Source organism: Alnus glutinosa, chromosome 10 (genome assembly GCF_958979055.1).
Source record: "Alnus glutinosa chromosome 10, dhAlnGlut1.1, whole genome shotgun sequence".
NCBI classification, from domain to species: Eukaryota; Viridiplantae; Streptophyta; class Magnoliopsida; order Fagales; family Betulaceae; genus Alnus; species Alnus glutinosa.
Window position 1 is genome coordinate 25,402,249 of NC_084895.1, and position 13,156 is coordinate 25,415,404.

At 36.8% G+C, this 13,156-nt stretch overlaps 2 protein-coding genes across 2 annotated transcripts; both read right to left on the reverse strand.

Moving 5' to 3' along the window:
- Positions 1 to 2,835: 2,835 nt before the first annotated feature.
- LOC133880736 (putative disease resistance protein At3g14460) lies at positions 2,836 to 5,969 on the reverse strand. The gene is made up of 2 exons (XM_062319728.1): positions 4,053 to 5,969; positions 2,836 to 3,939 (listed from the first exon to the last, which is right to left on the reverse strand). The coding sequence occupies exon 1, from the start codon at positions 5,916 to 5,918 to the stop codon at positions 4,134 to 4,136; it is 1,785 nt and encodes a 594-aa protein (XP_062175712.1). The 5' UTR covers positions 5,919 to 5,969; the 3' UTR covers positions 2,836 to 3,939; positions 4,053 to 4,133.
- On the reverse strand, positions 5,944 to 7,905 carry LOC133879251 (putative disease resistance RPP13-like protein 1). Its single transcript, XM_062317780.1, has 2 exons — positions 6,070 to 7,905; positions 5,944 to 5,950 (listed from the first exon to the last, which is right to left on the reverse strand). The coding sequence occupies exons 1-2, from the start codon at positions 7,842 to 7,844 to the stop codon at positions 5,944 to 5,946; spliced, it is 1,782 nt and encodes a 593-aa protein (XP_062173764.1). The 5' UTR covers positions 7,845 to 7,905.
- Between the last annotated feature and the right edge of the window lie 5,251 nt (positions 7,906 to 13,156).

Consider the following 13,156-nt stretch of genomic DNA (forward strand, 5'->3'; position numbering starts at 1 on the left):
TATCACAATGCAGAAAATAAAGAGACAGATAGTTTGTTGACGAAGTAGAAATTTAATTAAGAGAAAAGCCACTCCGGGGTAGCCAAACCTAGGATATCCTCTATTCATAAGACAAAGCTAGTACATAGACAGTAACACACACATACCTGATGCAGCGATCGTATCTAGCACTCTGACGTGTAACCCGACACGAACGCTTCCCAACCACTGCGGGGCGTCCGGACGCCTTCAAAGGCCCGTCCGGACGGTTGTACAGGAACCGGCTTCAACTGACTTGTAAAACGCAAGGGATCTTCATGGACATCTTCTAGAAACTTGTGACATAGCTCGAATAAAATACTTGTCCATAATACATGAAGATTCTTTATAAGACTGAAAATCCTGTTTAAATAGCAACCTTACATAAAGCATTTTTCTCATCCAGAATGTAGCCAACATAAAATACTAACAGATATATTTTGGTAAACAAAAGGCCACATCAATTTTTGGGGCCGTTGCCAGGGACTACTTAACAGTTGCATTATTAAGTTTTAACAATTAAATCTAGCTTAATTACTTCCTTTTTCTTTATCATTGGTAAGTCGTGCGTTTTTCTCATTGACTGCTTCGGGAGTTGCATCTGCTGGCTTAGTCCAACCAGTTTCAACAATTTTCCAACAGTCAATGGATTTTAAAAATAATCGCATGCGAGCTTTTCAATAGCCATAGTTCGTACCGTCAAAGGCAGGAACATTATTAAGATTTAGAGACATTTGAAATAAAACTAGAAGTCAATAGGAAAGATAACACTAAAGAATTGAATCTTAAACAGAGTGTACCAAGGTCTGATACCAACTGAAAAATAGATGACTTCTAATTTAACAAGTGTGTGCAATACTGTTCAACAAAATATCACAATGCAGAAAATAAAGAGACAGATAGTTTGTTGACGAAGTAGAAATTTAATTAAGAGAAAAGCCACTCCGGGGTAGCCAAACCTAGGATATCCTCTATTCATAAGACAAAGCTAGTACATAGACAGTAACACACACATACCTGATGCAGCGATCGTATCTAGCACTCTGACGTGTAACCCGACACGAACGCTTCCCAACCACTGCGGGGCGTCCGGACGCCTTCAAAGGCCCGTCCGGACGGTTGTACAGGAACCGGCTTCAACTGACTTGTAAAACGCAAGGGATCTTCATGGACATCTTCTAGAAACTTGTGACAGAGCTCGAATAAAATACTTGTCCATAATACATGAAGATTCTTTATAAGACTGAAAATCCTGTTTAAATAGCAACCTTACATAAAGCGTTTTTCTCATCCAGAATGTAGCCAACATAAAATACTAACAGATATATTTTGGTAAACAAAAGGCCACATCAATTTTTGGGGCCGTTGCCAGGGACTACTTAACAGTTGCATTATTAAGTTTTAACAATTAAATCTAGCTTAATTACTTCCTTTTTCTTTATCATTGGTAAGTCGTGCGTTTTTCTCATTGACTGCTTCGGGAGTTGCATCTGCTGGCTTAGTCCAACCAGTTTCAACAATTTTCCAACAGTCAATGGATTTTAAAAATAATCGCTTGCGAGCTTTTCAATAGCCATAGTTCGTACCGTCAAAGGCAGGAACATTATTAAGATTTAGAGACATTTGAAATAAAACTAGAAGTCAATAGGAAAGATAACACTCAAGAATTGAATCTTAAACAGAGTGTACCAAGCTCTGATACCAACTGAAAAATAGATGACTTCTAATTTAACAAGTGTGTGCAATAGTGTGCAACAAAATATCACAATGCAGAAAATGAAGAGACAGATAGTTTGTTGACGAAGTAGAAATTCAATTAAGAGAAAAGCCACTCCGGGGTAGCCAAACCTAGGATATGCACTATTCATAAGACAAAGCTAGTACATAGACAGTAACACACACATACTTGATGCAGCGATCGTATCTAGAACTCTGACGTGTAACCCGACACGAACGCTTCCCAACCACTGCGGGGCGTCCGGACGCCTTCAAAGGCCCGTCCGGACGGTTGCACAGGAACCGGCTTCAACTGACTTGTAAAATGTAAGGGATCTTCATGGACATCTTCTAGAAACTTGTGACACAGCTCGAATAAAATACTTGTCCATAATACATGAAGATTCTTTATAAGACTGAAAATCCTGTTTAAATAGCAACCTTACATAAAGCGTTTTTCTCATCCAGAATGTAGCCAACATAAAATACTAACAGATATATTTTGGTAAACAAAAGGCCACATCAATTTTTGGGGCCGTTGCCGGGGACTACTTAACAGTTGCATTATTAAGTTTTAACAATTAAATCTAGCTTAATTACTTCCTTTTTCTTTATCATTGGTAAGTCGTGCGTTTTTCTCATAGACTGCTTCGGGAGTTGCATCTGCTGGCTTAGTCCAACCAGTTTCAACAATTTTCCAACAGTCAATGGATTTTAAAAATAATCGCATGCGAGCTTTTCAATAGCCATAGTTCGTACCGTCAAAGGCAGGAACATTATTAAGATTTAGAGACATTTGAAATAAAACTAGAAGTCAATAGGAAAGATAACACTCAAGAATTGAATCTTAAACAGAGTGTACCAAGCTCTGATACCAACTGAAAAATAGATGACTTCTAATTTAACAAGTGTGTGCAATAGTGTGCAACAAAATATCACAATGCAGAAAATGAAGAGACAGATAGTTTGTTGACGAAGTAGAAATTCAATTAAGAGAAAAGCCACTCCGGGGTAGCCAAACCTAGGATATGCACTATTCATAAGACAAAGCTAGTACATAGACAGTAACACACACATACCTTATGCAGCGATCGTATCTAGCACTCTGACGTGTAACCCGACACGAACGCTTCCCAACCAAGTCACCTGCTTGAAGGGGTCTTCAATGGAATCCTTTACCTTTGGGCCAACCCCTAAGATAGACTTCAGTTCAGTACAGCAACAACCCTTGGCAATGGCTTGAGAGAGGACGCTTCAGCACAATAACTCTTACAATAAACACTCTAAGCTTCTACGAAATTCAATACCGAATTCTTACAATCAACATGCCTAGAGGCCTCTATTTATACGTTACAGAAGACCTAAATCGCGTCTGATTAGGTCTTCCTAGGCGCCGTCCGAACGGTAGACATAAGGCATCCAGATCAACAACTATGCAACCGGCTTTCCAAATTCGCACGATTTTCTTTCCTGAATAGGGCCGCGTTTGAACGGTGGTGCCCTAGCGTCTAGACGGTTGCACTTTAGCTGCACGCAATTTCCATATAAAGGCTTGGAGCATCCAAACCATGAAAGCTAACTTCCAGACGATTGAACTGATGCATGCAATTTCCATATATGAAGCTTGAGTGTCCGGACCATGAAGACTAACGTCCGGACGGTTGAACTTTGTATGCATGACTTGCCTTATGAAGGATAGCGTCCGGACGGGAACACACATCGTCCTGACGGTTGCAGCTATCTTCCCATATCTGTGTTTTTTAAAGAAATCCCATAGTAGGTCGAACACTGAACGGTGTCCAGACGTGTTGCTGAGACATCCGAACGGATGCAACTTAAAACAGTTTGAAGCTTTTCGACACAGAGGAAGGTTCGGACTAAAAGTTCTTGTCGTCCGGACGGATGATGCTTGGACAGTCGAGCGTCCGAATGGAATATCACGTCGTCCAGACAGATGTAAGGGAACTGAACTAACTTTTTTAAATTCTGCATAGAGTCCTCTTGAAGCTCGAAACTGAAGTGTAGACTCTGAATAAAATAGCATCCCTATATAATAAGCATCATTACATAGAAGTGATTTTGTCCAACAGAATGCAACCAATCACAAATTAACAACCGTCAATCAGTATGTGATCGATGTTAGGAATCTTTCGTAGTTCTTTTACTTTCTTGCTTTGCTACAACTTTTTCAAATGGAAGATGAACCTGCAAAAGAACCCACAAGGAATTGAGGAAAATGTCTTATATTAGAAATCCATATATATTAAAGACTATATGAAAGTCATTACGAGAAGGAAGAGAAACATGTTTACAATTACCTAAGTAAAAATGTTGTTGCCGCTTTCGAGATGATGTGCAGGTATTATGACAAAAAATAGGACTCTTGCGAGGCTTTTGGCTCATTCAATAAATTCTTCAAAATCAATCAATATGTGAGCAACGTTCGGAATCTTTCGCCGTTCTTTTCCTTTCTTGCTTTGCCATCGTTTCCTCAACAAAGGGCATCTTCTGATCTCTATTATAGAAAGGGAGGTAGGCAACCCCTCTTTTGGAATGTACTCAAGCTTAGGGCAGCCCCATATCGATAATTGTTGAAGAGAGGTAAGGTGTGGAAGTCCTTTCTTGTCCAAAGATTTCATATTTTGAAACCAACGGATACGAAGTTGAGTCAGACAAGAAGGCAGCAACCCTGGCTCTGGAAAGGACTCCACGTCTTCATATTTTCCACCGACTGAAAAATATCTAAGAGAATGGAGTTTTTGCAAACCCCATCCCGCCCTTCTGGCAAAGAGTTTATCACATTCTTCTACATCCATATATTTAACATTGGAAGGCAAGCCCCCTTGGGGAAACGACTCAATTCTTGGACAACCACTTATATTAAAATGATTAAGAGAAGGAAGGAGTACATGCATCTTCTCTGGCAGTGACCTCAGACTCTCACAATTGAAGATTGTAAAGGTTGAAAGGTCGGGGGCTCGAATTCCTCCTTTTGGAAAAGATACCAAATTGGGGCAATTGCTGATGTAAATACACAAGGTCACTAAATCACGTCCATGTTGTTCAGAAACTGTAAAAGATTCAAGATTCTTACACCCCCAAATACTGATATTATAAAGCTTTTGGAATAAATCTAACGGAAATGACTTGAGGGAATCACAACCGCTTAACGACAATGTTTCAAGGGATAGAAAGTGTGAGTGTGTTGGGAGCTCTAACTTCGTACATTCCTTGATTTCTAACTCTTGAACACAGTTGTTGGAGGCCACCATTCCATTGGGAAGGGACTCTAGTGCGTCAAATCCTCCAATTACGAGCTTTCGCAATTTATTTGGCAATTCCTTTAACAGAACCTCGTTACAATCTCTTAGCTTCAATTCGCGTACAATAGGAGCCCTTGGGAGTGAAGCTACCAACTGAGGACATTCATGAATCTCAAATTTCACTAAAGAAGGAAGGTGGACGGGTAGCCCTCCTTTCAACTCAGGACAACTATAAATATAAAGCTCTTCAAGTTGAGGAAAAGCTACATCTTCATTTTCGGCACCAAAAGAAGACCATTCCGCCCAATTCAACATTCGCTTGAACCTTAGAATTTTCAGGGATCCAAATGGTTTAACCGTTGAAGAATCGTTGCCATAAAACTCATGATCCACATTAACAACTCTTTCAAACCCAACAACACAGAGGTTCTGCAAAGAGGGTAGCCGCCCAAGCGGTGGCAAGTTATGACAATGTTTGCAATTTTTTAGGCGAAGGGACACTATATTAGAGAATGAATGATGCCCAACCCAATCTGGAAGACTTTCAGCGCCATAGTTTTTGATAGTGAGACTTTTCAAGTTACTATGGGGCCGAAGATTATCAAGTACAAATATTTGACATTCTGAAATATTAGCATCCAATGCATTCCATTCCAACACCAACTCCTCAAGGTACTTCCGATCTTTCAAGCATGCTTTTAGAGCATTCGTAGGAGATACAATGTTTTGGAGCCCTAAAATAGAAATCTTGCCTCGAAGATTTGCAAAATTCCCCAACTCTTCAATGGATGCCCCATTATCTTTACTAACGATAAATTTAGTTAATGTTTGTAGACATTTTAGTCTACCCAACTGCATTGGCATCTCTTTTATGGCAGTTCCACTAATATCAAGATAACGTAAGTTAATGAGTTTTCGCATCTCTCTTGGCAAAACAGAAAGATCTTTACAACCTGATAAATTCAATGTTTGCAAATTGCACAACTTACATATGGAATCAGGCAACCTCTTAATTGTAGTGAAAGAAAGATTCAAATAACGTAGATGCTTAATTTTGCCAATTGATTCAGACAACTTAGTCATATTTTGATAGTGAGATAGAGAGAGCACGCGCAACCATCTTAGCTTTGGCAATAAATCAAGAGGTACTCTTTTAGTTAAGAAGAAGTAATTGTAGCCTGGTGACAACGACTTCAATGGTAGGAATGTGTGCAATCGAGTAGTCTCATAAATAGACTCAAACTTCTTAAAGTTATCATATCTGCTTTTGACATACGACAAATGGCGAGTCTTGTCCACAATTTCCTGAGAATGGTCAACCCCCAATCTAAAGGTAAATTGTCCGGATACAAATTTTGCTAAGTCATTGACAAGATCATGCATTACAAAAGGTGATTTATCGTCACTTGATTGCTCGAACAATGATCTTGATGCCAAAGCAAGGAAGTATTCATGGCCAATTTCTTCCATTGTTTTGTTTCTAGTTTCTTCTAGGAAACCTTCTGCCATCCATAATAAGACTACGTCATCTTTTTCAAAAACATAATCTTTAGGAAATATTGAACAGTAAGCAAAGCATTGCTTTAAATGTGAGGGAAGATATTTGTAACTTAATCTTAGAGCTGGGATAATGTTTGTCTTGTCTATTGGCAAATCCCATAAGTCGCTCTTCAATATCTTCTCCCAGTCATCAACATCTAGTTTAGATTGCAAGAGACCCCCAATTGTCTTGGCCGCTAAAGGTAGACCTTCACACTTCTTCACAATTTTCCTACCTATTACTTCTAGCTCGGGAAGTGTGTCAGAGTTACTGAATGCATGTTTTGCAAATAGTGACCAACAATCTTCTTCCAGTAACGTCTTCAGATAATGAGTCGGAACAGTACGCATGATTGATGCAACATCATCAGTGCGTGTTGTTACAATGACCACACTTCCCGGTGCCCCAAATTTAAATGGAGTGCTTAACAATTCCCAATCAGCAGAATTCTCATTCCAAACATCATCTAGAACTAGTAAAAATTTCTTCCCCTTCAATTTCTCTTTTAGTGTCAGTTGAAGCAAATTTAGATTCTTACTATCAGCAATAGTAGCCGTACTTGCTTCTTCTAGAATTGTTTTTGTTACCCTGAACAGGTCAAACTCATCCGAAACACATACCCATGCCTTAAGGTCAAAATGCTTATTCACCCTCTCATCCTTGTATACAAGTTGAGCAAGAGTGGTCTTACCAATTCCCCCCATGCCGACTATTGGAATCACACATAGATTTTCATTGCTAGTTGCATCATTTGAGAGCAACAAGCTTACTATTTTTTCCTTATCATCATCCCTACCAATAATACCAGATTCATCGACCAAAGAAGTCGTGGGCAATCTTTTTGATGATTCTCCTACAACACCTTGTTTTAGACCTAGAACATCCTTTTGGCTTGCTAGATATTCTAGTTTGTCAAGTAGCTCTTTTATGTTTGACTCTATCTCCTTGACAAAATGACTAAAAAAAGTACTAGTGATGGAGTTTCGTACCTTACGTCCAGTGGTTTGAAATTCAATGTCCAACTTACGTTGCAAGGCTTCAGTCGCTATCTCGTCCAAGACGTGTTCTGCATCATAGACTGCATCTTTTAACTCATCAAGCCATGCTTTCACAGCAGGCTTTGTAAGTTGTTTTTCCTCCGCGTCTTCAAGCAGTGCATTTACGGACAGCAATGCTATCTTCAACTTGCGTAAGAGTCCCTCCTTGAGTTTTTGTTCTCGAAAAAAGTCAACGAAGTTGCCGGATGCCATTCTATCAAAAAAGACATGGAGAAAGGGAGAGAGAAGAAGGCCTGCAACCTCAGTCATGTTTTCTTCTTTGCAAACTGAAGGAAATGAAGGAAGATCAATAGAGCAAACGGCAAAGCAAATAGAGATTGCAATGGAAGAAATGAAGGAAGGTGATTGCAAGAAACAGCAGAGTCAAATGAGATATTGCAAAAACAAGTCATAAATGTAAAAGAAAGTAAAAAACAAGAAGGCAAGGCCCGTTGTTAAGAAAAAAAAAAAAAAAAAACCTTGACCTTCCCATTTCGTGGAAAAAAATGTACAAGAAGTGGCCAAGTATAGACTCCACATTTCGTGGAAAGAAAAACCTTGACTAAAGGCTTTTTGTTTTTGGGATGTCCTTTTTCCAATACCACTTTCGAAACAAAACCCGGTCACCGGTTTCTGGATTTGGTTCGGTCTATGGGCGCCCAGTGGTCTATGTTCCTTTTTCTTTTTCTTTTTTTTCTTCCGTGAATGGTAATCTCATTGTTTATTTGCTCGTAATCCAACTAAAGGCTGTTTGTTAGCTCATTGTTTATGTTGTGTTTTCGCATCAATTTATCATATTTATTTTGAATAATAATTAAATAAAATACAATACGTGAATTGGTATAAAATGAATTAGAAGAATATCAATATTACTGTTATTTAGTACCTTGTAACTTGAAGTAGCCTTCTCTCGTTGGATTTAATTCTAGATGGAAATGATCGTTAATTATCTAATGTAATGGTTATTTGATAATGGAAATGGTGGACTCCACACCACAAATAATTGAAATGGTCCTGTGTCCAAAGGCATTGACTCGTGGGATGGCGGTCGGTCTGACGGTCTCCACGCGGCTCTGAAAATTAAATGTCATGGACGGTGATGATCAGTAGACCCCAACTCTTCAGCATCACCCATCTCAAGAATATTATTATTGAAGGCAGCTATTAATCGGTGGTTTCTTCTATGCAACGTCCTGAAATCTTCTTGATTCACACATTTTTCTTATTATATATAATATCTGTTGGTACAGTTTTCGGTACGGTGACGTGTCGCCTTGTGATTCGTTGCCTTCCTTAATCTTCGCTCTCCTCGTAATCTGCAAAATAATAAACGGCTCGTCGGACTACGGGGGTGTCGACCAGACTCCCACTCCGATGCCTAAATCAGTTCAAACTAATTTTCTAGAGAGTATCAATAATCTCAGAGTTTAGAGAATGTGCTTGTTTTTTTTTATACCTGACGCCGTAGTCTTATTTATAGACTCACAGTTCACAGTTATAAAACCGCTAGAGTGCTTGGAGCATAATCTAATTAGGAATCTGAGTCCTAGATCACATAGTCTTGAATTTTATCTTTCTGATTAGGAGTCTGAGTCCTAGATCACATAGTCTTGAGTCTTATCTTCATAAAATTCAAATTGGGTAGTAGAGTCCAAACTAGATAGGACACTACCCCTTTAGCTAATGTCATTCTATTAGGTACCTTATCCCATATTTGATGGGATAGAAGCCTATTTTGATATATTCTGAATATCCGTCTTTTTGGATATAACGAATGGTCTTGTACTTGAGTCTGATCTGGCCGGGCCAACCCGATGAGCTCGGCCCCCGATACTACCTTAGGCTCACGTGTCTTTTTTTCTTCCGTGAATGGTAATCTCATTGTTTATTTGCTCGTAATCCAACTAAAGGCTGTTTGTTAGCTCATTGTTTATGTTGCGTTTTCGCATCAATTTATCATATATATTTTGAATAATAATTAAATAAAATACAATACGTGAATTGGTATAAAATGAATTAGAAGAATATCAATATTACTGTTATTTAGTACCTTGTAACTTGAAGTAGCCTTCTCTCGTTGGATTTAATTCTAGATGGAAATGATCGTTAATTATCTAATGTAATGGTTATTTGATAATGGAAATGGTGGACTCCACACCACAAATAATTGAAATGGTCCTGTGTCCAAAGGCATTGACTCGTGGGATGGCGGTCGGTCTGACGGTCTCCACGCGGCTCTGAAAATTAAATGGCATGGACGGTGATGATCAGTAGACCCCAACTCTTCAGCATCACCCATCTCAAGAATATTATTATTGAAGGCAACTATTAATCGGTGGTTTCTTCTATGCAACGTCCTGAAATCTTCTTGATTGACGCATTTTTCTTATTATATATAATATCATTGGTTTTATCCGTGCCTCTATTTTTTTGGAGTGTAAGAAAAGTTAATAGAAGTTTAAATTTATGTACTCATTTAGTAGTACATTAGGCCACAGCTAAATTATTTTTTGACCGCATTTTCACTTCTTCTCCTTTTTCTTTTGTTCTTATTGTAAATGGGAAGGATCCACTTCCCACTAGATTATTAGGTCTTTAAATTCTCGTTTTCTCTAAGCTTGTTTTGCTGTTTTGTTCAATGTACTTAAAAAAAAAAAAAAAAAAAAACAAAACTCTTCAACATCACCAAAAGTCTTTGTTTCATTAGTTGTATGAAAATGAATGAAAGAAAAATTACTCATTTTTAGTTTATGCTTGTCTTGTTTTATTTCTCATAAAAGAAAAGAATTGAAGCTGGGTTTTTTAATAATATATGATTCAGGATTTTATTGCTTTGGATGTGATTTCCAAAATTTGGTTTTTTTATTTTATTTATGAATAATAATAATGTCCCTAAATAAAGATTCAAAGTTCTAATTCAGTTCAATATTTATAATAAGATGATAGTAATTTGGCCCTTTTAATTAGGAAAAAAAAAAAAAAAAGATGATAGTAATTTGACAAATGGTTCTTAGTTTAAAAATTTATTAAATTAATTTGGCTCTGCTTGGTAAAATCTTCTTTTCTTGTTTTATGTTTTCAAAACAAAAATATTACTGAACAATTCAAAACATAAAACTCTCAAAAGTATTATTTCTACATTTATGTCACGTTAAAATATTTTTTTCTAACAAAAAAAGCCCCCCACACTACATTATCAAACAAAGTCTTTAAACATCCTAAAGAGATCCTTAAATCGATTGAAACTATATGAAATTGGAACATTTAATTGAGAGATTTCATTGTGTCAAATAACATTTGGAGGTAAGGCTGCACATGTGGATGCGGTTATTAGCTATATCTGCATCTGTATCATGTGATTACTAACCGTATCCGTGCAATTATTGCAGTTATTGAATACAGTTTTTATTCACTATCCGCATATTAAGTAATGAGCTTATTTTGATCTTTTTAGCATTCTTTGGGTCTCTATTAAAGTCTATTTTAAACTATTTTGAAAATAGTTTGGGACTTGTTTTTAGTGTTTTTTTAAGCCTTAATGTTTTAAATGAATTCCATATCTTGATTTCACATTTTAACTTAAAAATAACAAAGAAAATACACCCCATGATGGGTTTATCCAAAAATATATAAACATACAATTTACAAACTGCGGTTGTTCAAATGTAAATCCAACAACATTACAAATCCAGAAAACATTTTTTAAAAAAAAAAAAAAAAACAATTAGGACAACTTTTGTGTATGTCTCTATTCTAGGTTTGAAACTTTTTGACCTGACCCGCGAATTCGCCACGAAGTTATAAGATTTTAGTATAAGTTAAACGGGTTCGGATCATAAATGTGTCGTTTAATAAATGAGTAAACCCGCTTGACCCGCGGGCTGACCTATCACCCCGTTTCAAAAATTAAAAATTTAAAAAACTTTGGACACAACATAGAATGCAGAGAAAGTATAGATTAAAACATACTTCTCTTTCTTTTGTCCTTTTGGTGCGGAGCATCCAAAAATGCTTTTTATGCTGTTACGAGCATGCTGCACCGAAAGGCAGCCGAAGTCCCATTTTTGGTTATCCTAGATTTTACTTCATCCTTTGTGGAAAATATATATTATCGGTCATTTTGGGTTATTCGATAAATTAGCATCTCAATTCTCATGTTCGAATTTAATCGTTTGACCCGTTTTACTAAATATGTTGAGTTCGGTTTGATGTTATCAAGTTGACGAGTGAAGCGAGTCCGCTTGAACCGAACACGCTAACTCATTTTACTAACACTCTGATCTAGTGTGCGGTGATTAGTGGGGTAGCTTTGGATTGCGTTTGTCCATTGAATGTGGTGGACTCCACACACGTGATTGAATCAAGAAATTCATAGAAAATGTGGAGGAAACTGTTTTAGCAATTAATGTAGTATACCAACTAGTAATTAATGTAGTCCATCAACTAGTAATGCCATCATGCCATGGAAGGTGATCAGTAGACCCCAAGTCTTCGTCATCACCAAAAGTCTTTGTTTCATTAGTTGTATGGAAATGAATGAGAAAGAAAAACTTATCCGTCTAGTTTCTGCATATCTTGGGTTTTGAAAATATAAAAATGATTCAGGATTTTATTGCTTTGGTTGTGATTTCTAAAAATTGATTGTTTTATTATGAATAATAATGTCCCTAATTAAAGATGAACACAAAATTCTTACAAACTGATTTGTATGAAACTAATACAAATTAGCCTCTAAAAGTAACATGTGTCATTTAAGCTATTAAACAAGTATGTGAAAAGCACATGCATACAATTAAAAAAAAAAATATACGTTTTCCACATGTAGGGGATACGTGTCACTATTAGAAGTTGATTTTATGAAATTTTTTACAAACTAATTTTTAAAAAATTTATTTCCAGTAAGGATTTAAAAAATTTGACAAATGGGCTCCAACTTTTAAATTCCTTACGCTAAATTAGCCATTTGGGTCTTTTTGGTAAAATTTTCTTCTTCACTATAGTTTTCAAGTTTTCAAAACAAAAGTATTTACAAAACACTTAAACTATTTTCACATTTATATTACATTTAGAATAATTTTCCGAAAAGACAAAAAATACCTCCGAGAATATATTAACTAACAGTCTTTAAATTTAATAAAGATCTCCTTAAATCGATGGAAAATTTGAAACCATATAAAATTGGAATATTTAATTGAAAGATGTCATTCCGTCAAATAACATTTGAGGAAGGCAGGGAGAAACACTCCTCCCACTAAGGCCTCACCCATGTTGTCTTGTTTGCAATAGATGAATAAAAGGGAAGATGAATGAAGCCAATGGCAAAAGCTAAATCAGAGTGCAAGCAATCTTAACAAATATGTAATACCTCAATCTCATATTAAGAAGATGAGCAGTAAAGATTAGGTTTTCATTGAGTAGATGAATTATAATGACCCAAGAAAAACGTTAGTATATATCATGTGCATTATCACATCAAAATGCTTAATTTAAGTTGTAATTGAAGCTTCTTAAAATCACTTATAAAGCCTAATATTCCGACGGTCCGCTCCGACATGCTCTTCTGACTCGTCTCTTTCTATTTC

Bases quoted from the DNA above. Each gene is read 5' to 3' on its own strand.
- LOC133879251 (XM_062317780.1), bottom strand. From the start codon at position 7,844: ATGACTGAGGTTGCAGGCCTTCTTCTCTCTCCCTTTCTCCATGTCTTT.
- LOC133880736 (XM_062319728.1), bottom strand. From the start codon at position 5,918: ATGCGAAAACTCATTAACTTACGTTATCTTGATATTAGTGGAACTGCC.